This window comes from Nelumbo nucifera, chromosome 3, assembly GCF_055504915.1.
Source record: "Nelumbo nucifera cultivar China Antique chromosome 3, China Antique-T2T, whole genome shotgun sequence".
NCBI lineage: Eukaryota > Viridiplantae > Streptophyta > Magnoliopsida > Proteales > Nelumbonaceae > Nelumbo > Nelumbo nucifera.
Window position 1 is genome coordinate 101,058,992 of NC_142651.1, and position 26,907 is coordinate 101,085,898.

The 26,907-nt window shown below is 37.5% G+C and overlaps 1 protein-coding gene across 4 annotated transcripts in view; it reads right to left on the reverse strand.

Moving 5' to 3' along the window:
- Window positions 1-203: 203 nt before the first annotated feature.
- LOC104599026 (sucrose nonfermenting 4-like protein) overlaps window positions 204-26,907 on the reverse strand; it is a 40,811-nt gene continuing 14,107 nt past the window's right edge. For all 4 annotated transcript variants that reach the window (XM_010261396.3, XM_010261395.3, XM_088900765.1 and 1 more), the window contains 8 exons: window positions 26,475-26,564; window positions 15,219-15,353; window positions 13,442-13,586; window positions 13,199-13,369; window positions 4,223-4,286; window positions 4,040-4,109; window positions 941-1,058; window positions 204-836 (listed from right to left, as the gene is read on the reverse strand). In XM_010261396.3, coding sequence (XP_010259698.1) covers window positions 745-836; window positions 941-1,058; window positions 4,040-4,109; window positions 4,223-4,286; window positions 13,199-13,369; window positions 13,442-13,586; window positions 15,219-15,353; window positions 26,475-26,564 — 885 coding nt within the window. In that variant the 3' untranslated portion in view covers window positions 204-744. The remainder of the gene's footprint in view (window positions 837-940; window positions 1,059-4,039; window positions 4,110-4,222; window positions 4,287-13,198; window positions 13,370-13,441; window positions 13,587-15,218; window positions 15,354-26,474; window positions 26,565-26,907) is intronic.

Here is a 26,907-nt window from a genome sequence, read left to right on the forward strand (position 1 = left end):
TGAGACTTGCCTGAATCACAGGAAATGAGGTTATAAACTACACAACGCTTGGGGGAGATTGAATTCAACATGAAAGAAAAATATTGGGTAATAATACTGCATTAAATGTCAAGTGACCCATGTTCCTTTTTTTCCCGTAGTCGGCCTCCTCGTGATTTCCAAATTCAAAGTTGCAAGCAATTCATTATCATACTCATACTGGAGAAAACAAAAGAAGCACAAAACACCTGACTTGTAATGAATAGACAAATGATCCCTTTACCCACAATATTAATTCCCATGTAACGGCATAAACCATGACCACTACTACAGTGAATGGCATAGATAGCATCATGACAACCCGTCACCAATGTCGTTGAGTTTGTTTTCACATTTCTTCCTACTTTCTGTTAGTAGTAGGTAAACTATGAGCAGACAGGGCAACCATATCAGCAGCAGAATTGAGTTGATAATAATTAGGGTTAGGGGAGAATGAAAAAGGGAAGGGAAAAAAGGAAAAAAAAAATGAATCCCCTCAAGTTACAGACCTCTACAGCCTTTTATCCTAATAAAGACCAGGCTCTCGAACCTGAGGCCCATCCAATCAAAGATTCCAAAATAAATGAGACCATCCATCGCCCACGAACAACAGTGAGGCATGCACAGAAAAAGGCCAGGACGAGTAATGAATGACACCATAGATTGTAGGTTCTCCAATTAACACCAGGGCACTCCTATTATGAAATTCTTACACGGTACTTCCAGCTAACCAAGCAACAGCCTGAACACGTCACTCAAGGAAACAATACCTTCTACACGTTTGCTGCCAGCCTCGACAATTACAAGCCGCCTCACTCCTGAACCCACAAATAATTTGGGGGTTGAAGATTCCAATAAAGAGCCAGTCATGAACAATTAACACTTGGGAAATAATAGAAAAAAAAGTATGAAAAAGGTTCACCTGGATTTGACAACCGTTCCATCACTTTATGCAGAGGATCAGTACGCAGACACATTTGACATCTCTGGCCGTTGAAGAAGCCATAAGGAGAATTTCCATCTTGTCCCAGTTGCAGCGCCTACAATAAACAAGGGCAAGAAAGGAATCGAGTTCTCAGATACATGGTTAATTGTTTATATCTATTCCTTGTTATTAGGACTAAACTTCAATTTCTTCATCTCACCAAAGAAACAAGTATTCTGAAATTAGACAATTCAGAATATCTAAAACAATGTGAACACCAACCAGAGGCAACTAAGCTGTAAATAGTTCATAGTACACAGCTAATTTCGTAGTTCAGACCATGATTCCCATGATCCTAGTAATTTGGCTCCTTAGAGGTCCAATAACCTTTGATATTTGGAATGCATTAAGACAATATAGTTTTTACCCACCAAAAGCATACGAGACTAAAGAAAAAACAAATATCTAGAATGACATCCAACATTTTTCTTCTATTTGAATGCAACAACAAAAAGAATGGATGCCATCGAACACAATATAATAGCAGTCAGGGATGCTACCCTTTTTTGATAATAAAAATTAAAACAAATCATTAATGAAAGAAAGATATTGCAGCAGAGAACACCCTGTGATCAGACCTGTAAAAAACACAAAATAAATGGAGAAAAATCCTAGGAGAATCCCAGGACAAAGAGAAATAGAAGAGAAGAAGATTGAAAAGGAAATAGGGCTGAAGACAGAAGAATTTGAGAGTCTCAACTGCAACCCATTTTATTATTTATGTTAATGAATATTCATAATTACATTATTACCCTTGATTAAGTGAGCTAAGAAAGAAACAATGAGAAACATAAATGAATAGAAAAAGACTAAAAGGACCCTGCAATAAACACTATAATTTAACATACCCCAACTATCGATCTCAAAACATCCCAAATACTTGATCAGGAACAATATAACCATGAAAGGCTGACAAATATCAGCACGGGATCATTGGATTTCTAAGCTGAGCATGCTCTCTCTGTTCAGAGAATAAGCTAGGCACATTTTGGCATGGATAAGGGCCTGACAGCACCAGAAAAGCTTCTACCGGTCCAAGTTTCCCGAGATAAGCATAAAAGGATTTAATCATCAATATAATAGTGGCATCATCTTCTTACTGCCATAATGTAAAGCCCAAATAATAAGTTTGATCTTGCTAAGGATAGGGATGGACTGGACCTTTTTGACTCTTAAGTTAAGTTTTGACAGTGAAAATGGTTGATGGTCAGCAAAGAAAGCTTCTCATATCAACATGATAGAAGATACTGTGGTCTTCAACTCCATGTTACCAATTGGGAAGACCATCCTCTAGAGGTTCTCTTTTGAAACTAAATTAGACTACTACAGAACCAGGAGAGGAAGATGAGAAGGTTTGGACACCAAACTTTCGCAAAACTTTCACTAGTAAATCATTCTACACTTGTCTAATCTATGATGACATGGATTCATTCCCTTAAAAGTTGAGATTGGCACCTAATATCCCCTCTAAATTTACATGCTTCATGTTCTTTATATGGATGGTATAAATAAACCACCAAATCTAAAGAAAACTGACACATCAAAGCACACATGTACAGTGAGAATCTCTACATTTTAGAGTTACAGATAAACTCCTGACCCTGGAATTCCCCAAATGAATCCGTGTACATGCTTAGACCTGTTCATGGGCCGGGTAGCCAGACAGCCCAGCCTGGCCCGGCCTGCACCCCGGCCGGGCTTGGTCATATAATAAGGCCCGCGGGCCTGACCTCGGGCCTAACACAGTAAGCCCAACTGTGTTCCGGGCCGGGCTCAGGATTTGTCAAAAAAGCCCAGCCCGAGCCCAACTTAGTATTATATATTTTATAAAATATATAATATGTATTTTATATATTATATAAAATATATAAATAATATAATATTTATTAAAATATATATTTATAATTTAATATATATATATTTTTATTCTTTTCTTTATAATTTCAATCTCTCTCTCTATTCAGCCGCTTCAACATTAATAATAGTAATAGAATAGGCTAAATTTCGGGCCCAGGCCCAGGCTCGGGCTTTGAGCTTTTTATGAGGGCCAGGCTCGGGCTCGGGCCTTAGAAAAATTTGTTAATACACAGTAAAAGCCCGGCCCGAGACCGGCCCGGCCCATGAACAGGTCTACTCATGCTATAGCTAAGCTGTCAGCTAGGGTGTTAGCCGATCTAGGGATCCACCTGAATGAGCAGTTCAGGCTGATTCCAATGGATTTGCCTTCCCTAACCAAAGCTCTAAGCCAACCATGTAGTGCTTCTTGGTTCCCTGATTCCAAAAAAGTACCTAATTATTTCCTCCACTTTCTCAGGGTCCGTTTGGTTCACAGTCGGAATTGGAATGGTCTATTCCCATAGTCTGTTTGGTTCAGACAGGAATGGGAATGAAAATTAAAATCAGCAGGAATGGGATTTCATTCCCAAGGGAGGGGCAGGGAATGACCATTCCCTCAAATGGGGGAATGCCACTCCAGCAGGAATGGGAATGGGAATGGGATTCCGATTCTGCACAAGCAAACAGTTGGAACCGAAATAGTCCATTCCGATTCCGATTGCATACCCCTATTCCTGCAAACCAAACGGGTCCTCAATCATTTTAATTGGGTCACTTAACCAGGAAAAATGTGGAACAGGAGATGCAACAATATGGATTTCACAAAGGAAATTCAGTTCTTTTTACATGCAAATAGCATCTAAGAGAACCTCTACATCACCACATTCCAGAAAACCATAGACCTAATGGCTGCAACCAAGGGGGATCCTTGGATGCTTAAGGAGCCAGTGCAAGGTCACACAGCACATGGAAGTAGCATCTCATAAATTTAACATTGTCTGAAGAATGCCCTTCCTCTCGTAGGCATGTAAAAAAGTCCGAGTCTAGATTCATAACCCTATAAAATGACTGCAATTGGCATGGCACAAGAAAATTATAATCTTCTTTTATGATTGATGACAATACTCCTTCACAATCTACCCACTTTCAAGATGAATCAAAGCAATTAAGATGGAGTAGACTGTAAGGTATTCCAAATACCTGATGGATAGTCATTTCATCAAGCTGGATCTGTGCATAAGCTCTATCTTTGGCCAAAGCAGTTATATCACTGTAAAGGAAATAAAGAAATATCGATTAATACAGAAGAATAGCTGAAGACTGAATCTAGAGCTTAGGCACAAAAGAAAAAGCAACATCTTATAAGTAGGAAAGAGAGATTACCTTCGAGAATATATATCTAGTAGTGAGTCATTATCATCAACTATTGGTATTGAACTAACTTGAGCTGCAAAGAGAAAAATACAGTGACATAAGAAAAGCAGAAACAGAAAAACTATGATAAGACACCCTGCTAAACAGTGATTTAAAAGGCGTGCCTAGGCGCACAGGCAAGGCACATTTTAGGGTAGGTGCCTCGCCCATGTCCTAGCTCCTAGGCGCAGCACGTTCAAAAGGCACACGCCTGGTACGCCTAGGTGTGTGCCTGATGCACCTTAGCCTAGGCGTGCCCCTTTTGAAAATTTTACGCTTTTTTGCTATTTCTGAACCTAGCCATTGGGCCAAGGGCTCCACCCCAGACCCCTGTGCCACGCACCAAAGCTCCAAGAACCCCCTATTTGCTAATGTTGTTCATTCATTCATCCAACTAAAATATCTTCTTAAAAAGCAATTAAAATCATAAAATCATTAATTTTTGTTTGAGAACTAAGAATTTAAGACCTTAACATGGACTTGTTTGGGCTTGCCTCAAAGGGCATGGCACAATGGTGGCTCATAGAATCAGGAATGTAATATGTTTTACATCACATTAGCTACTTGAAGTAATGCAATTGAAAGAAAAAAAAAAAAAAAGAATTTAAGACCTTAACATGGACTTGTTTGGGCTTGCCTTGAGCGGCATGGCACAATGGTGGCTCATAGAATCAGGAATGTAATATGTTTTACATCACATTAGCTACTTGAAGTAATGCAATTGAGGGAAAAAAAAAAGAGATTGTGGGCTTTACATAATTGAAAATGTTGTATGTGTTTGATTTTATTTTTAAATTTTCATTTGAATATGCTTTACATGTTATGTTTATGTATTTTAATTTTTGGTAATAGGTTTTTTAAAACATTAATTTTAAAATTTAAGTTATATTTCTTATTAATATTATGTTTAATATTCTTTTGCTTTTTTTGGCATTTTTTTGCTTCATAGGTTACTGACAACAAATATTACTAGAATCGGCATGTTCCCCCCAATAGTATTATAACAAAAGTTGGCAACAATATTTTAGGTTTTTGGTATCAATGTTATTGGCCACCTAATGGATACGATCATCACTTTGAGCCAGCTTGAAATTCTTTCAAAGTTCAAACATGAAGTTAAGTCTTAGTCTTCTATTGTATGATGCATTATTTGGTTGGTTTATTAGAATCGTTTGCACTTTCTATGAATTTAAATTTGCTTGAACTCACTCTATCATGTAGTTTTGATTATTTAGAACAAGATGATAATTTAGAAGGGTCTACCTATGCATCGTTTTTTTATCATTAGAAAGAAATTTATTTAGGCAAACGTCAAGATTAGAACAGGGTGGGAGTAATTTTCCACCCCAAGCAACAGCAGTTTACAATTTTTCCCAAAACATTTATTGTCTAATAGACCCTTGTTTAGCTAGTGTATCTACCACTCCATTTGTTGTTCTCAGACAGTTGAAAGAAACATTTAGTCCCCTTTAATGTTTTGAATCCCCCAAAACATATGTCTAAAGACCCAAGGGATTTGGGTGCTGCATCTTTTGTCCAAAAAATGACCACCTAAGAATCCCCTTCCACCTCTAGATTGTGGAATCCAAATTGCTTAGCAAACTTTAATCCATGTACTAAGCTGAGCACTTATACTGTCAGTGTGTCACCATACCCTGTAGATCCTGAGTACAAAGCTAGCACATTTCCTTATGGATCTCAAAAGACGCCTCCTAGCCCAGCCACACCAAGATTACTTATAAAACTTTACATCAAAGTTAAATAAAATTGGTAGTCGGGAGTTTCCAGTCCATAACTAGTCTTTCCTTTTCTTGAGTGAGCAGCTTTTATATAATTGGTAGTCGGGAGTGTGCAGCTTCTATTTTAATTATGTCAATGATTTCAGCCTCAGGCCTACTCCTTTCATTTAAAATTCTCCCATCTCTTTCTTCCAAAATAGTCCATATCACAGCCGCCCTCATTGCTTCCCATAGTAATATTCAAGAAAATTGGATAAAAGAGACCCACCACATCCTGAGGAGGATTCCTCACACCCAAAGAATGAACAAAGACACTCCCAAATAAAAAGCACAAAAGGACAGGATATAAAAATATGGGTAATAGTTTCACCATTGTCTTTCCAAAGGGTACACATGTGAGGGTAGGGTAAAGGCACTTGTTTGGCCTTCTTTTCTACAGCACATCATAGGTGTTAATCTTTCCAAGGAAGACCTCCCAACAAAGGGCCTAAATTTTAGGAGGGATAGGCTTGCTCCAAATTTCTTTCACTGGAAAGTTAACCCCCAATGTATTAGGCTGTATTAAAAAGTTGACTAAATATGGGTAAAAGAGCCAACCGGAGAAATTGAACACACCCTACTGTCCTCCACACTTTGATCCAAAAAAAAAACATTGAATCAAGTCTGACCAAAAGAAGGATGAGGGATTCACATTCAACTTCCCCAAGACCTCTTCTAAATCCAAACTCCCAATTTAAACCTGAAGCAAAGAAAGCCACAAACTTAGATATGGATTCAGATGTAGTTGGAAAGTGCATAAATCATAGGAAATTGGATTTTTTTGATAATTGAAAAAATATTAATTCAATAATCAAAAGATAGGACTGTTACAAGCATCCCATAGTAAGGCACGAGATGCAGTCTTACTCTAAAACAAAGGCTAAAAATACATCCATTAAGAAACAAAGAAAAGTCTATTACACCAGAACAGAGGTCTTCTCACCCATTGGCATCTCACATTCATAGGTCTTGTTAGCCAACTGCCTTTCTTTGTAATATCACTAGAAACCCAAGCAGCCAAGTCCGGAGCCAACAACCATCGAATAACCACCTTAGAGTCACCTTCAATTATTAGATTTTCCAGAGTAAGTTGACTAGCTAGTCAAACCCCTTGTAAGACTGCCATTAATTCAGCCCTTTTAAAGGTGCCTCTACCCACAAGTCACGAGAACAAAACTAAGATATTGCCATCCTTATCTCTTAGAACCCCTCCAATACCAAACAAACTAGGGTTACCTTGATTATTTCATCAAAGTTTAATTTGATAAAACCTTCAGGCAGATGAGACCAATCTATAATGATACTCCTCTTGCAAGAGGAGCTACTAAACACTTCTGTCCAACTTCTCCACAACTCATCAAAGGAGTAGGACTGAAAAGAAGTTGTAGTCTATAACCAGTGTATTGTCCTAGTCAAACTACAATCCTTAACCTTTGTCAAAGTTCTTTCCTTATCATGAAAAATCCTTGCATTCCTTTCCTCCCAAAGTGTCCACAAAGAAGCTGATCTAATGCATTTCTACCATTACCCTCCCTCTTTTTGTACGCCAAGCAAAAGTTGAGGACTCGAGCAATAGTCTGGCTTCTAATGACAGATTCCACCTACACCCAAAAAGATAAAAATCCCAATTCCAAATAGCCACAGCAAAGGAGCAGGAAATTAGTAAATAATAGTAGTCTTCACCAGTTGATTTGCAAAGAACACACTAGATCAGAGACAAACACATAAAAAGTCCCTTCCTCTACACATTATCTAAAGTATTAATTTTCCCATGAAAAACTCCCCAACAAAAAACAGAAACCTTAGGGGGATAGGCCTATGCCAAACTTCATTTACTGGAAAACCCAAGGAGGTTGGGTTAGAACAAAGGGACTTGATGAAGGAAGCAACTGAAAACGAACCGTTCGGAGAGGGAGACCAAACTCTTCCATCTGATTTGGAAGATTCTAGACAAACATCACCAAGAGTAAGTAGAAGATCTAAAACACTAACAAGCTCATCATCTTTTAATCCTCTCTGGAATAGAGACAGTTTCTTTTTTTGTAAAGAGAAATAAAGTATAGGGAGGGAAAACGATCCTTTAGAGCTCAACTGCCCACCCAAACATCATCCTAAAACAATACTAAACTTCCAAAGCAAACACCAGACCTTATGAAGTTGTGAAACTAAGGATAATAGCAATAGTTTTCCAAGGCAAAGCCAAAGTAGCCTGTTGAGATACACCAGCGTCCCAGGTTCCAGCCATTATTTGAACGACCATAAATACTATCAAGTACCTGCCATAACACCTCTCTCTCTCTCTCTCCCCCCCCCCCCCAATGGCCACCTCCATAACCATTTCTCCAACAAGGCCACATTTTTGCAAGTTAGATTCCCAAATCCAAGTCCACCCTCCTCTTTAGGTTGACAAACAACCTTCCACTTTATCAAGTGATCCTTCTTCTGATCCCCGACTCACATAGGAAATTTTTCATCAACTTCCCTAGAAGTGATTTTGAAGACAGAGAAAGTACATTGGTAAGTTAGCTAGTGTGGCTTTAATCAAGGTAACTCCCTCCCACAAAGATGTAGTTCTTTTTCCATGTTGCCAACCTTTTTTCAAATTTTGTGAGTACCAGAATCCAAAAGTGACTCTCCTTTGGATTTGCGAATACCCTAATAACTTCCACCCTATCAACTTTTGAGATTAGGTGACTAAACACATCAGCTACCAGGGTAAAAAGGAAGGGAGGGAGTGTGTCACCTTGTGTCAAACCTCTACACGTTTGAAAAAAAAAAATCCTTGCCCACACCATTGACCAGAACTGAGTAATGACAAGAATTTAAGCACCCCAAGTCTTTTTCTTGGCCACACCATTGACCAGAACTGAGTAATCCTTGCCCACACCATTGACCAGAACTGAGTAATCACACCATCTATCCCCGAAACCACAAAACTCAAGCAACTCTAGGAGAAAGAATCAATCCAGCAGGCCATAGTCTTTTTCTAAGTCAAGCTTACACACAAGTCCCTGACAACCAAATCTCCTCATATCCTCCATGCACTCATTAGCAATAAAGATATGATTATAAATTTGTTTTCCTTGCACAAACACTCCTTGAGCTTGACTAATTAAATTGGGAAGCACCTTTCTAAACCTCAAGGACAATACCTTAGCCAAAACTTTTTAGATACTAGTAACTAAACTAATGGGCCTAAATCCTTAGGGTGTGGCTTTAGATTTCTTAGGGATGAGCACTAAGAAGGTAGCATTGACCCCTACACTAACTCTATGCCTATCTACAAACTCCATGGTTTTCAAAACCGGACCGGACTGGAAAAACCAGGAACCGGTCACCTAACCGGTTCCGTTTTACCCCAGAACTGTCTTTTTGGCCAAAAACCATTGATTTGGTCAGCAAATCGCTGACCCGAGAGATCAAATTGTTCGAACCGTCCAGCGGTTTTTGTCCGCCTTTTATTATTTTTTTCTTTTGTCAAAATGGGTCATCCGTTCGGTTCGAACAGTCGGACCATTCGACCCGAGAACCAGACCCCTTAACAGTTCGTTGTCCGATTCGGTTTTAAAAACCTTGGCAAACTCTGAAAAGACCTCAAGCAGATAATCTTTAATCACATCCCAACAATCTTGGTATTAGGCCATCGTGAAACCATCTGGATCTAGAGCTTTATTTGTCCATTGAGAAAACCGCTTTTTATCTCTTCTTTCTCAAAACTTCTCTCAAGCCATCGAGAACTTTCTTCATCCAACCTTGACCACTCCGGATCTTCCAGGCTTTGCCTAGAGTTCAAGGGTCGTCTAAAGCAAGAGTTGAAGTGTTACACAAAGATTCTAGCTATCTCCACTTGAAGTGAACTCTTCCCCATTGACCTCTAACTTACCCACAAAGTTCTTCCTCCTTCCATTGGCCAAGGCATGGAAGTACTTAGTGTACCCATCCCCTTCCTTAATCCACTTATGTCTATTATTTTTGCCTCCATGAAAACTCATCTCTTAATAGGACTTCTTCCAATTCTTCTTGAGTTTCCAGCACACCTCTCGCTCTAACTCACCCATTGATCTTTGGGCTTCCTTCCCATCAAGTTCCTCAATTTAGGTCTCTTATTCTTCCACCCCGCGGCCCTCCTTCCACAGTTGCACTTCAATGGAGAACACCATCCAAACAAGGTAAGAAAGTCCATCTATTACTAGTTTACTACCACTACCCTTCTTGGGATATCATTAGGTTTAACTCCACTTAACTTGAGAGCTATAGAGTGGAGATCGTAATTGAAGACTCAATCTAATCTAGCAAATACAAATCGAAGCTCTTGACTGTAACACATCATCCCTCCAAAGGTGGAATGGCAGACCTAGAAAAAGAACAATAACACCGTCCTCAATACTATGGTTTTTAGTATTTGAAAGAGGAACCCACTTTGAAACTGTGAAGGCACCTGCCTCCAACTAAAAACTTAACGCCATGGCTTCAACTTTAATTTCATCCACTTCAAGCAAAGCCTTACACTTATTAAAAGGGGTAATAACAATTGATTCTTTCAACTTTAACTCTCACAAGATCACCTCTACCAATCTTCCAGTTGGGCTGATTTCTTGACCACAAACTTTCTTCCCTATTCCTCCTTTCCACCATTTGTTATCAATTTGAAGTTTCCTCTTCCTTCTCTACAACTACCAGACTTTGCTCCTTCCCTACTAGTGTTTCAATCTTTTCCAATTGGAGTAGGAAATCACCAAGCAACCCTGCAACTTGCTTCCAGCCTTGACCCTTTCTTCCTTCATGGAAGCACCCTAGCTGCATCCTTCCCAAAAACGTTCCTGAAGTGCAATAAACAAACCTTTGGCATTCTTTTTACATTACACCCCGTACCTTCTTCTTCCTTCTAAACTAAGCGCCCTATAGTTTGTTTGCTTACCTTTGGAGCTTGCTCCCATCACAAACTCCTTAAGCCATTCTATCACTTCAAGTCCCACCAGCAAGACAGTAGCCTTCTTTACCTCCTGGGATCTTCATGCTCAGCAACCCTTTGATCCCCATCTCTTCAAATAAAAAGTCCTTAGCTTCAACTTTCAGAACTTTCTTCCATCTTGCTTTGCTTCCACGAACCTCTCCATTTAATGATAGATATTTCCACCAACATGAACATTTTAAACCTTACTTCCACCGCCTCACCCCAAGTGCCTTCGAAGGCTCCCCCAAACCCCCTTGAGTTGTTCAAACTTACCTCTGTAAGTGCGAACAATTGGGATTATCTGCCAATTCTCAATGCTAGCTTCAAAGGTGATAGAATAACATCCAAATCAAATCTAAGCCTAAATATATTGATTGTAACTAGCCTATCAAGCACAGAAAGAGCCCATTAAACTTCCTTCATATCAAACAAGCATTCCAATTGTAAAAATAAATATAAACCTTTTTTAATCCCTCCTTTGATGTATAAAAGGCAAAACATGGATTCATTGTATATAGTTCTGTTTCATTAACCATAGTCCCCATATACAAGTTCAAATGGCCCTTTTCCTGATTATTTAGTATACACTACCTCACTTAACTATCGAAAGAAATAAACAGAAAAAACATCACTCTGGTAAGATTCATCAAGCCATGAACTCGTTGCTATACAAGTAGAGAATATGACTTCACAATAACAAACATCATTCACACTATTCTCAAAAGGAGTGTGTTCAATGAAAAATAATTGATTATCTCCTCGTTGTTGTACCCTCTACAAGGCTAACAGTGAGAATTGTAATCATTTATTTAATACCTGTTCCTTTGTTATAGGAATTTGGGAATGGCTTTACTCTCTATTTGGGTGCAAGTGGACTCCTCCGAATAATGTCAAAAGATCTCTTTGCCACAACAGCATTTCCATGTCCAACAAAAAAAGGAAAACATATGTGGAGGTGGGGTAGAGCAGCAATTTGCTGGCCACTGTGGATAGAAAGGAACGCAAGAATTTTTAAGGAAAAGGAAAGAAGAAAGGAAGCTTTAATTGAAACTATTTTGATTAGAGTGGCTCTCTAGCTTAAATCCATGGATGCTTTCTCACATATGTCCTTCGATGATATCATTAGAAATTGGAAGGAGGTGGCGGATTCAACTTCTAATAAGCAAGTTATCAGTTCTGTTTGGTCACCATCAGAAAGAGGATTTATCACATTAAACTTTGATTGAACTAGGGCAATCTGACTTTGTCTAGAATTGGAGGGGTTCTCGGGGATAACGAAGATAAGGTTATTGCTTTATTTTTGGGCCCAGCTGGTGAGGAAGACTCTTTAAGGGCTGAAGTAATGGCTTTGATGGAAGGGGTACTACAGAGGGCAGGATTCCAAAAGGGTTGTGATGTGGCTGCAGAGAGAGGAAGCTTTTTTTCTTTTTTTGAAGAGAGTGAAAATTCATTAATCAAAAAAAAAGTGAGTTACAATCCATAAGTGACAAGATGGAACCTCACTAGACACATCAAAACAAACTCTAACTAAGAACAAAAACTACTCCATATTACAGCAAATAAATTTCAAGATCAATCATTCTCCCCCATCTCTGATCTACTGATTAGATCAAAATCTGGTAGCACCCAAACCCAATTCGCTACTAGTTCCCAACCAGAGCCACTAGTGTTTCAGTGTTACAGAGAGAAGAAGCTAGGATGTGGAGGTACAACATAACAACAATGAGAAGAAGAAACTTTGATGGATTACTAGGAATATGGATTTTAGGTTTCAATGGGTGAAAAGAACTGCAAACTCTATGACTGACGCTCTAGCCAAACAAAGAGTGGAGAGAAATCAATTATTTTGAGCACAGTTGTAAACTTTTGTTTTTACTTTGAGGGGAAAGACAAGAGAGCTTATCTCTCACTGCCTTCTCTGTCTTGTACTCCTACTCTTATACTTGAATGAAAATTACAGTTATTGATCAAAGAAAAATGAAAAAACTAGTCCTTAATTCTTTTAAAGCATAAAAAATGTACACAGAAAAACCAAAAAAACATTGTTGTATAACTTGAAGTGAAGCACCATAAACCCAACTGGTAGTAAGGTGTTTGATGAAAAGACACAAGTATATGAGACATGAAACAGAATTCAGCGCATTAAACTCCAAGAATTTAACAAATTAATAACCATAAGCATAGGTAAAAAAAACAAGAAAAAGAGAAAGCTACCTTGAATTAATAGAGATAATGCAGCACTAAGAGATGCATTTGGTCTCAACATTGCTAATGGCCGTCTTGATTCCCCAATTTTTGGAACCCATGTACCCAAAGGAATTGAACAAATAGGCTGTTGCAGGATTGGCAAGGAGCTGGAAGAGTGTCTAAAATGCCTGCAAATACCTGCAAATTACAAGTTTTAAGTCAGCAATAGAGCATTCCTCATCAATTAGTAAACCAAAAAATAAAACTTACATTTCAGTATTCCTGACAAGGAAGCAAGATGCAATAGTTGTGGAAATGAACCATCCTGAGAAGTAGAATGGATAATAGGAACTGTTGCCACCTCATTTCTTAGAAGTTTCAAGGCAACATCTTTTAAAGAATCATATGGTCCAGCCTGTACATACATAAACATGCCAGAAGAACTTTGAATATTCCATTGAAAATACCACATGTTCATATTCCAGAAATAGAACATAGCTAATGAATTTTACAGAAAATGAGCAAAGAAAATTTCTCCAACATTTCATATTTTACTAACTTGGCATTCAGTTGGAATATCATAATCATCTAACATACCTCACTTAAGCAGGAATTGTTGTAAAAGTCCTTCCCTATATTCCACTATATCTAAAGACCACATTCAGCTGGAATATCATTGTCATCTGCCATACCCCATTTAAGCAGGATTTAAGTCACCGTGTTTCACTATATCTAAAGACCATCCTCTGTTAACACAGTATCAGAAGTTTGCTCTCTTCTCAACACCTGAATCAACTATCAAGCTTCATCTATTGCATTTTACCTTAAGAACCTTCAATTTGCATCAAGTCACTCAGAGGTATATCCATTGATCTCTGCCTCACCCCTCAGGGGTGAACCCATTGGTGTAGGGAGAGCTGTTAGGGATCATTGTGGCATCATAATTCTTAGCTTCTCAGCTTAGCTGGCTGAAATGTTGGGTCTAATTCAAGGGTTAAAACTGATGGTGCTGCATGGAAATAAAACATAGTTTTCAAGGCGCCAGGATTTTTTTAAGTAAAAACCACATATCCTAGGGTAGTTCCCTAGGTTCCATAACCAACTTTCTTTAATAACTATCCATAATTTTCATAAGAAAATTATAAACTTCATGTTTAAGTCTAGAAAATCAACATATTTATGAGAAGAAAGGAAAAAAAATTCAAAAAATATAGGGGCTGAACCCCTATTTTTGTTATAGGAAAAGAAGAAAAGAAAAGGTGGAAGAAGAAGAAGAAATGTGTTGATTAGACAAAATTTTAAGTTCTTCCCTTACTTATTGGTTCAGATTTTGAAGTCATTGAGGGTTCAATACAGCAGTTAGGAATGTTTGTGTTGATTAAACCCTACCAAATAAGAAAATAATAAAAAAAATTAGTTTATAAACACAAAAAATGAATGTTTTTCTTTAATAATGTCTATTTTATAATTATAATCTCAAAATAAATAACAATATAAAAAAAGTATTTTATTACACAGTATGCAAAACTGCTTGGTGCCTGGGCGAGGCGAGCCTCCAAGGGCGCCTTGTCGCCTTGACAACTATGGAATGGAGGATGTGGAAGTGGAGGGAGATTGTCAAACTATTATCTGTTGGATGAGGGAACAAGACGTTGTAATCCATAAAAACTTGTTTTCATTTTTTCTGTTTTGAGGATCCATTTGTGGAAAGTTATTATGTACTCTTTGGCCTGCTGCCCACCTTGGTGAGCGGCATGGTGGTTTCTTATTAATGACATACATTCAATTATTCATCAACACAGACACAACTATGAGAAAATATTTGCTCTTAATGAAATGTATAAAATCACAAAAACTATTGTGAGGTTACACCACCAATTTTTGGTGATCATAAAATTTATGCATACTTATTAAAATTTATGTAAAAAATGAAATTGCTTAAGCCTAGAATAAAATCAATTTTAAGTTCCATTGTCCTGCACCAGTGAAAACCATATGAATAATAAAGAATGCGGGATTAATACCACATCAAGGCTTAAGCACTCACATGGATTAGACGCCTTGGTAATGCTCTCCCATGCCCATCAACCTGTCTATCAAGAAACATCTTTCCTTCTTTCCAAGCAGATATAGTGTGTGTCTCAAGTTCTTCCTCGGTCAGATTCGATCCATGACTTCCAAGCTGCAATTGAAAAGGTTACATAGCACTACACATCAAGGACTTTGACCTTCTGAATGGCACACAATGAAAATAGTAAAGAGGCAATATAAAGGATAAAAATAATCTATATAACAAAGAATAAAAAGAATGCTATTTTCAGAAAAAACAGCAGCCAAAATATTCAAGCATCTTCCAAGAATATTAGCCCATCTGACATGTAAAACGAGCAAACATAAAAGTGTTAAAACTTGCTCATGCATTCAAAACGAGAAGCAAAAAGAGGAGCAGGGAGGGAAGCCCCTGCCTCTCTCTCTCTCTCTCTCTGGCATGGTATCAGAGAAAGCCACGATCTGATTTGCATAAAGCTTCTTTTTTATTAGCGTTCTCTCTGTCCATTTTGGGCCTCCCTAACAGTATTTGGGAAGCCTTCGAGTGCCCTTGAATCCCTTTTCAAGGGCTGCTTTGATCACAACTATACAGACCAGTTCTCTGGACTGCTGTGCCATCAGATTGGCCTGAATCTTTAGATCTGGTGTTGTCTATAGGAGATTGATTGATGTTCTTTGGTTTGGTTTGGATCAGTTTTGATCTAGAAGGGTTTCGATCTACTTCTGGGTTCAGCAGACTATCACAATTTCCTTTTCTAAACATCTATTGAAAGGTACTTCTCTCTGTCTCTCTACCTTCTGACTTGAAGTCTATCTACTATTTTGGAAGTGTGCACTGCTGTTCTTTGTCCTTTTTAATGGTGTCAGAAAGAATGGATGTTCTCCCTATCAAGTTCAATGGTATGAAATATGTTTTGTGGAAGTTTAACTTTCAATTCCATGTTAAGGCAAAGGGACTTTGGGGATACTTGGATGGATCTGTACTGTAGCTAAACCTGATGATTCAGATATTAAGACTCTTAATCAATGGAAAATTGATAATGCAAAAAATTGCATCATGGATCCTAGGATCAGTTGAAACTGATATTGCAATTTCTATGAGCAAGGTTCAAAGTATCAGATACGCTTAGCGTATCAAGAAGGCAATTTTAAGATACGTGTCGAGATACGCTTTGAATACGAATGCATATCGAAGAAAAATTAAGATACGCATAGGAACACTATAAAAACTTCAATATAGCATAAAAATACAGTAATAACACTAAATATAAGGCTTTAATAAGATATATACATTAAATTAATATATTTTAATAGAATTTATGAGGAACCGCATCATACTCAAGTACTCAACATATGTGAACATCTAAACAATGTTTATTAAAATTATAATTACATCAATATTTAATAACTCAATTCAACACAAAATATTAATATCTAAAATTAAAGAAAAAAAATTTAGTAACAGAAGTGTAAAACATACCTTCATTTTTTAATTATAAAATTGATGGATCAGCCATATATTAAAAATATATTCAGTCCTTAGAGTTAGGGCTATATCATAACAAAATGTAATTAAATATTATTTATTATTATTTTCTGAAAATTACAAAAAAAATTATATTTTAATAATAAATGTCAAATGAACTATGGATATGATAGATCAGCCATATATTAAGAATATATTCAGTGTTTATGGACAAGTCATAATAAAAAAATAATTAATTAATATTATTTTTAATTCTGAAAATTACAAAAAAAATCATATTTGAAAGATAAATGTCAAATGATCTATGGATATGATAGATCAGCCATATATTAAGAATATATTCAGTGTTTATGGATAAATCATAATAAAAATAAGTAATTAATATTTACTTTTAATTCTGAAAATAAAAAAATTCAAAAAAATCATATTTGAATGAAAAATGTCAAATGATCTATGGATATGATAGATCAGCCATATATTAAGAATATATTCAGTGGTTTATGGACAAGTCATAATAAAAAATAATTAATTAATTTCTATTTTTAATTCTGAAAATTACAAAACAAAATCATATAAATGTCAAATGATCTATGGACATGATAGACCAGCCATATATTAAGAATATATTCAGTGTTTATGGACAAATCATAATAAAAAATAATTAATTAATATTTATTATTAATTCGGAAAATTACAAAATAAAATAAAATAAACATATTTGAATGATAAATGTAAAATGATCTATGAATATGATAGATCAGCCATATATTAAGAATATATTCAGTGTTTATGGACAAATCATAATAAAAAATAATTAATTAATATTTATTTTTAATTCTGAAAATTACAAAAAAAAATCATATTTGAATGATAAATGTAAAATGATCTATGGATATGATAGATCAGCCATATATTAAGAATATATTCAGTGTTAATGGACAAATCATAATAAAAAATAATTAATTAATATTTATTTTTAATTCTGAAAATTACAAAAAAATTCAAAAAAAATAATATATTTAAAGAATAAATGCCAAAATAACAAATGATCTATGGATATGATAGATTAGCCATTGATCTACAACACATTCAATCATTATGGACAAAAAAAAATTAATTAATTAATATTATTTTTTATTTCCGAAAATTACAAAAAATTAAAAAAACAAATATTACATAGAAAATTTCAAATCTTACATGGATATGGTAGATCATCCATAGGTTTCTAACATATTAAGTGCTTACATTCAAATAAAAAAACAAACATTTTTTTTTTATTTTTTTCTTTATTTTTATTTTTCCATATTTATTCATAAAAATCCATAGATCTACACATATAATAAAAAAAATTGTGATTTTTGACATGGGAAATGTAGATCAAGTAAGTTTAGAGCACTTCCAAGAATTCAACCAAGAAAGAAATAACAAATCAAAGAGACTAAATGAAAAAAAAAATGAAAAACTCACCTTTTTTCGCAATACTTTCCAAAACTTCAAAAATTTTCCCAAATCTTCAAGTTTGATGTGTTTTTGTTGTTGTTTTTTTTTTTTTGTAGATCTAGCAGTCTAGGTAAGTATGTGAGAGGTTTGGAGTGGTTTGGGAGGGAGAGAAGGCTTTTTTCGGTAGAAAAAAGCCTCCTTTCTCCACTTCGAAGATTTTAAACTCCGCCTATATCGTTTTGGGTGTGTATCAGTCGATATGCCCCCTGTATCGGTAGCGTATCAACCAATATGGCACCGAAACGGGCGATACGGTGTCGATACGGAAGAAAAGAGATGCAACTCTCGATTTCCTACCGTATCTCGTATCTTACTTTGAAAGATACGATATGATACGCCCCGTATCAAGCGTACTGTATCAAAATTTTAAACCTTGCGTATGAGGGGATACCGAACTGCATGTGAGATTATGTTAGACAGTTTTTATGCCCTTAGCTTCAATCAGAATGATGTACTTTATTAGTTTATTGTAAATGAATAAAAGTGCATATTTGATTCATGTTCCCTTGGTATGTTTCTGTGTAATACCCTTAAACTAAACACTTAATGAGACTCGTGTTAGTTTAGAATGTTCACAGCCAGTGGATCGGTCTGAGGAGACCTATCCTGACAAGGCTGACACTGTGGTGCCACCAAGTCGGTTGGAGTAGCCTGTCTCAGCTGCCAGGGTGAGACCCTAGGCACATACAATGTAGGATTAATTGAATCTTTGAACTGGACCAGATTTCTAGTATTGCCCTGGACCTTGGAGATTGATGGGCAAAACTGGAAAGTTACACCCGACCCCTAGACTCGATTATGATACTGCACTAAGTGTCGGATTGGGCTGTCTTTGATGTACCAATCAATGAGATCCTTAGCAAGGGTCAAAACCTGGGTATGTTGGGACAGTCCAAGGATTCATCTGAGTGGGTGATCATAGTGACAGGATCAGCCCCTTTGTCGGACAAAGGTAATGATCGGGGCTGCACTCTCACTGATGGAAACCAAGACTGCCAGCAACCGATTTCAACCGTTGAGATTTGTTTTGCAAAGTATATTTTATATGAGATATAAAAGTATATATATTATGATTTCTCAAATGTTTGCAAAAAGGTTTTAATTCCCGGGATCCATACAAGTAGAGAATGCAACACTGTTCCTTGCAGTCGAGGGAGAAGTCCTCCCTTGTCGGGCAGTGTTTGATCATTATGGGCTGAGAGGTAAAGTGTAAGACCATTGAGGATAATACCTGATGGGCTAATCTTGCATCTGCCCACAGTCCCTAGGTGTTACAAGGTGACTTGGCCCAGGGACCACTTAGGGTAAGTGTTGCGCCCATAGAGCCCATTTGATGGGTTTCATGGGTGCACTGTCCTTAACAGTGTATTCGGCCAGGCCTTGTAACAAAGGCTGGGCCAAACCCATGTGGCTGATGTGTAGATCAATGCTTGGGTCCCACGCCATACAAGGAAGCCCAACTGGGCAGCAGTTAGGAAGGTTAAGTGAGCACATAAGCTTAATGGGCCTAAAGCCCATTTCGAACTGGGCTATTTATCTAGTTAATTAAAGGGGTGAATTCTGAGATGAATTAGCAGATAGGATTGGGTCTTGACCCTATCCACTCAGAGAGTCCAGATCTGAATGTGATTCAGATCTAGAAACCTCCTAATGAGATTAGGAGAAAGCTAATCTAATCTGCGGATAAGATAAGGGTTTATCCTTATCACCTGAAGAGAAGGCTGATCCAAATATGATTTGGATAAGCAGCTCCTAATGGGATTAGGAGCTGATCTTTTAGGTTAACAAAAGGAGGGGGCGGCAGCCTTTAGACATAACATCAGATTTTCTTTAGTGCTGAAATCAAGAAGAGAGAATTCTGCACCCTGCGAATACTCTCTTGCCGCCTCCCTGCTCTTGCTGCCCTGTTTGCCAGTTCAATCTCCAGTTGTGGGAGAAGTCAAGATTGGATCTTGACATCAGTTCTTGGAGGAAGATTTGATAGGAAGTTGTGCTCACGTGCCATCCTGCGGATCCTTGCGAAGGATAGAGTTCTTGGAAAAGAACACTGTTGATTCTGCTCCATCCTGCACTGCGCCATCTTCAATGGGAACAGTTTTTTTATCCTTCCTTGGGCGTGAACACCTTCGTTGGGAGATACTACTTCTCCGTATCAAGTATAATCCTCTCCTACACCTTTTGGTTCAGATCTAGTTTAGTTCGTGGTTCAAGAATGATCCTTGAAAATATGATTTTCTAAAATAGGGAATGTGATTCCCATTTGAAGGGAGAGAAAATTTTTGAAATTCGCCCCTTATTCCGCAATCTTTGGGCGTCCATGGGATGGATCTCTCATCCCTTCAATGTACGAGTACCTTGAGAAAATATGTCAACAATCAAACACCTCTAGACAGTACCAAATAGAAGTTGATATATTTTCATATCATCAAGCAAAAAGGGAAGTCCAGGAATACCATGCAGGATTTATTAATCTATGGATGGAGTATGAGCTAGTGCGCATGGGATGTGGGAAAGGATCCCTTAGATTGTTGTGTTAAGTTTATGAAAGAGCTTTGATAGAAGGAAGATCATGCATTTCCTTAGAGGTGTAAATCAGGTCATGCTAGGCCGGCACATCATGGCCCGCCTGCGGCTCGTGCAAAGTGCGGGTCGTGTCGTGCCGACCCGCGGGCCGAGACAGATCGTGCTTTCCCTCCCCTGGGATACTTTGGGGGGTCGGTCTGGCATGGCCCACAGCCTAAGCCCATGTGGGCCCGTGCCGGGCCATGGGTCAGGCTAGTCTATGGGCCAAGTCTTGGGCAAGGTCAGGCCACGAACCAAGCCAAGCCTTTTTTTTTATTTTGAAAAAAGTAATGAAAATTTTAACATAAATTAAAAAATAGACAAAAAATTAAAAAATATCTATTTTATTTTATATGAATTTTGATGTTTACAACTATTCATATATGCAATAATAAAATCAAATAATATAACAAAATTGAAAATAAAACTATATATATTAATACATTGTATAATATAACAAACATATTATAATATATATAAAATTATATATGGGATGGCCTATAGGCTAAGCTGGGCCAGCACAAGGACCTGAAACCTCAAGTCCGTCATGTCGGGCGATGGCAAGGAGCGGGTGGCACGGCCCAATTTACACCTCTACATTTCCTAATGCATCTCAAACCTTAATTTGAAGTTGTCATATCCAATATTCTTAGTCGAGGGACTCTTCCTGATCTAGATATCATCCCTGGGGAAATCATGAGAGCAAAAACCAAGTTTGTTACACGACTACTCTTGATGGAAGGAAGGATTCAAATAAAGATATTGTTTTTCTTGCAACAAAACCTAAGGGGAAGAAGGATTTTCCCCGAGTACAATGCTATGAATGCAAGGAGTTTGAGCGTGTTGACTCACACTATAAGAAGAAGAACACATGTACTTATTGCAAACAGTCCGAACATATCATTACAGAATGTCCCACTCAACCCCAAAAAAGGGGTGGATCAAATCAGAAAAAAGTAACCTATGAGGCCTATCAGACTTCTATAGAGAGTTCAGATGCCTCCTCTTCTATTGCTTTAGTGGCTGGACAGAATGATACTTCTAGTGGTATGTCTAAAGAAAGGTTTCGGCAGCTCATGTCCTCAATCACCTCTTCCACCTTTTCTGCTATTGGTCTGTCTGGTAAATCTCCTACCTACTACCCTTCATCAAATCATCCTTGGACTATTGAATCTAGCGCCTCTAACTACATGACGGGAGCCACTTTTGGTCATTATCCCAAACCCCATCTCCCTAATAAACACATTGTTACTACAAATGGTGAAAAATTAGATATAGTTAGTTGTGGTGATTTACATTTATCTACCTTTAAGTGTTCCTCTTTTCACCTACCCAAAACCTTATCTGTACCCAAGTTAACTACTAATTTGATTTTTGTTAGCCAACTTATAAAAGATGGTAACACTGTCTTTGTTTTCCTCTAATGATTGTTTGATACAGGACCAGCAAACTGGGAGGTAAAGGGGAAGGGCCTTAGATGGGGTCAGCTATTTACTCGGGAGTTTGAGAAGAAGAAGAAGGTCGATTCTATTTTTACTTCTTGCTTGCTTTCTACTACTTCTGGTTTTGAGTCTTTTAATTATAATAATGATTGGCACTTGTGGCATAAATGCCTTAGTCACCCTTTCTCTAAGAAACTTGATCAGTTGTTTGCTTCTAGCAGTTTACCAATTTCTATTGCTACTTTTAAAAATGTTAATAAATCATGCATTACTTGTGGTTTATGCAAGAGCTATATTTTACCATTCATCAAAAAAAGAGCCATATCTTACCATTTCTTGCTCATTCAAAACATCCTACAGTTCCTTTTTATTTAATGCATAGTGATGTATGGTCGTCTACAGTTATTTCTAGATTGGGATACAAATATTTTGTAACTTTTATTGATGATTGCACTTTGTTTACTTTCTTTGCAAGAAATCAGAAGTTTATTCTGCATTCAAAGTTTCAAACAATGTTAGGCTTATGTTGCTACCTAGTTTGATGCCAAGATATGTGTACTACAGTCTGATTCAGGGGGAGAGTACTTTGATGGAGATTTTCAAACCTACTTGAAACAACAAGGAATTCAATCCAAAAAATATTTTGTGTAGTCAGAACCCTCTTGGTTTTGGGTGCAGGCAACCAATATTGTTGTGTATCTCATAAACTATCTTCCTTCAATTGTCCTAAACAACACTTCACCTTTTCAGTCCCTCTTTCACAAACCTCCAACCATATCTATGCTCAGAGTTTTTGGTTGTCTAGTTTGTTCACCTTCCACCCCATGAACACACACAGCTAACTGCACAACCAGCTTTGTGTGCCTTTGTGGTGTACAGCCCTAATCACAAGGGATTTCTTTGTTATGATCCTTCAACTCGTCGCATTCGAATTTCTCGTAATGTAATTTTTCTTGAGAATGTGTCGTTCTTTGAACATGTTAAATTCCCTGCTTCATCTACCTCTTTGTTGCACAGCTTTGATTCTACAGATATTCCAAGTGCACCAGCATCACCTATGTAGAAACTTTAGACTTACTTCAGGAGGCAACAGTCTACATCAGTCTCAATGCCCCTCTCCTCTCTACCGCCAGCTACTGATCCAATCACTCCATCTATACCTGTGTAAGTTCATCTGAACCTCCACCTGAACCCATTGCACCCACTTTGCACCATTCCTCTAGAATTTTTCGCCCACCTGATCACTATGGTTTTTCACCAAACTATAGCTCTTTTTCTGTTGTTTTATCCACCACAAACATTCTCAGGTCTTACCAACAAGTTGTAGCAATTCCACACTAGAAGGATACCATGGACTCTGAGATCCAAGCCCTTCTTGATAATGACACCTAGGACCTGGTTAAAAGCTCCACCTGAAGCCTCTCTCATTGTGAGTCATTGGGTTTACTCTGTGAAATTGAAGTTTGATGGAAGCCTAGATAGGTACAACGATAGGCTTGTTACACAAGGTTATAAACAAGAGTATGGGATAGATTATGAGGAGACTGCTCCTATAGCAAAAATGACCATTGTACGACTCTTGTTCGCTATATCTGTTGCAAAACAGTGGACAATTGATCAGATGGACGTAAAGAATGCATTCCTACATGTGGAATTGAAGGAGATATTGTATATGAAGCCTCCTCCTAGATATTGCACAGATCCACAGCTTGTTTGCCGCCTAAATAAGTCCATATGTGGTCTCAAACAAGCTCCTAGAGCCTGGTTTGAGAGATTCAGATCTGTTATCACTAATGCCAACTTTATCCAAAGCTCTTCAGATCATTCTCTCTGTAACTTACACCGGCAGCAGGGGTGGCAGTCCTACTTCTCTATGTTGACGATATACTCAATATGGGGAATGATGTAGGAGTTGTTGATTTGAAACAACTACTCAGTGAATCTTTAAAGATGAAGTACTTGGGTCCTCTAATTTATTTTTTGGGGCTTTAAGTTGTAATTCTCAGGATTACTTTGTCAACCAACATAAATATGCGGCTGATCTTGTTAGAGCCAACCTCAGTGATTCCAAGATGGTTGATACTACATTGGAACGAAATCTAAACTTTAGTAAGGATGATGGTTCTCCCCTTAAAGACCCTACTCTCTATCATCAACTAGTAGGCAATCTAATCTATCTTACCATGACTCAGTCAGATATATTTTATGCAGTCCAACTTGTGAGCTAATTTGTGTCATCACCAAGAAAACCACATTTGCTTGCAGTCCATCGGATTATTAGGTATGTGAGGGGGACTTTATCTCACGGCATATTCTTCTCCTCTCCATCCTACATTAGCCTCATTGCTTATGCGGATTCTGATAGGACCGGATGCCCAAACACCCGACAATCCACTATAGGTTGGTGTGTATTCTTGTGGAACTCCCTCATCTCATGAAAGTGCAAGAAACAATCCACCGTATCCAAATCTTCCACTAAAGCTGAATACAGTGCCATGTCCTCAGTGTGTAGTGAAATTATATGGCTCCGGGCTCTCTCCTACAAGACATTCTCGATGAGCCATCACCCTTAGTTCCTCTCTTTGCAAACAATGTAAGTGCAATCAAAATTGCACCCAACTCTGTATTCCATGAGAGTACAAAACATATCGAAGTTGAATGCCACTTCATTTGCAATCTACTTCTTGCGAGTATTATCTCTCTTCCACATTTGTCCTCCGTCCTCCAACTTGCAAGTTTATTGACAAAGGCAACGACCCGAACTCAACATATATTTCTCATGGACAAACTGATGCTTATTCCTAGGCATCAATTTGAGGGGAAGTGTAGAGATAAAGAGAGTTAGCCGGGGGCAATTTTTGTACTTTTACTTTCTTTCTTGTATAATAGCTTGTTTTGTACACTAACCTATGTATACTAGGGGCAGATTTGCCTTTTTATCTTTCTAATATAAATATCATTCTTTGGGTGTCGACTGTCACTTTTGACAAACCCACCAAGTGTTGCTCTCTCTGTCTCGATCTGACTCTACCAGAAATAAGTTAATTAGCTTTAGGAGAACAATAGAAAAACAAATAGCTTCAAAACAAAACAAACACAAGGAATGAATAACTGGCAAGTACTAAATAAGGATTAACACTTCACATCTAGACCTGTTCATGGGCCGGGTGGCCCGGCCCGGCCCGACCCCCAAATGGGCTTGAACATGGTTATAGGCCCGCGGGCTTAAATTCGGGCCAAAAAGCCTGGCCCACAATAAATTCGAGCCAGGCTCGGGTTTTGTCAAAATAGCCCGGCCCAGCCCGACCTAATATTAGACTTAAAGTGAGTAATGTGATTATGTCCATTTGAATAAATTTTTTTATTTAAGAATGTAAAACTATGTTTTAAAATATAAAAGAAAGGGGAAAAAAACCATCTTGTAGGCCCATTGTTCATTTAAATAGGAAAAAAAACTATCTGAATTTTTAATTCTAATTTGAATAGGGAAAATTGTTTTTTTTTATTAGGTTGGGCTTCGGGCTTTTTATTAGAGCCGGGCTCGGGCCCAAGTTATAGGCCCGTTGCTCGGGCTCGGGCCTAGCATATTTCCCTTAATGACAAGTAAAAGCTCGGCCCGAGCCCGGCCCGGCCCATGAACAGGTCTATTCACATCCCAATAATCCCAACACCTCGTTATCAAACTGAATTATCTTCATGATGTTGTACTTCAGCATGACTACATTTCTGCTTTCAATTCTAAATTTATCCTATTAAGAGAACTTTAAGAAGTGATCCAAATAGATCATCAAACAAAAGAATTTCTCAAGAACTAAGGCAAAGTTTTGCAATAAGCAAACAAATTGTTATCAAACTGAATAATCTTCATGATGATGTACTTGAGCATGGCTAGACTTCTGCCTTCAATTCTATGCATACCCTTTCAGTACAATTTTAATTTTTAAGAAGTGATCCAAATAGATCATCAAACAAAAGGGTTTCTCACAAACTAAGACAAAATTTTGCAATAAACAAACAATCATACTTCCAAAATTTGTTGATCCCCACAACCATAAAAGAACATTATCATTTTCCATCAAGGAAAGCAATTTTCTGAAGTATGTATGCTACCATAGCTAGGTAAAATATAAGTCAAGTTAAACTTCATTATCAGTAATGAAGTCTATGGGACACCTCAAAAGTAAAAATACAGTCAGTTGGAAAGATTTGTATTTTCCATACAAATTGCATCTGAAGAAACAGAATGAGAAATTTTTAAGCATACCTCTTTCAAAATCAAGATGAAGTCAGATGCACTAAGAACTCCAACAAATTGCCCCTTGGAGAAGTCCCATAGAGGCGCCACAGAAATTCCCTGGAAATTGCTTAACTCAGAAAAAATTATACCTAAGCTATTTATTAGCAAAATATATATGTAAAAAACATATCTAAAGCTTAAAAAGATAAAATGGAAAAGAAAGCCTTACAAACCAGATCAGAATATAAATAAAAGGGCTTCAGAACCCTAGATGAACCCATTGGCAATGATATTAGTTCCAAGAACTGTGATGCATCCAGCACTTTTTAATAAGGATCCAAACTCCAAATTACAGATACATCATACCATCCTACTCTAACGTGGAAAGGAAGAACCAAGAGAACAAGGAAAACAAACATCCAGTGCACAAACGTGAACACAAAGTGGAATGTAGTGTCAG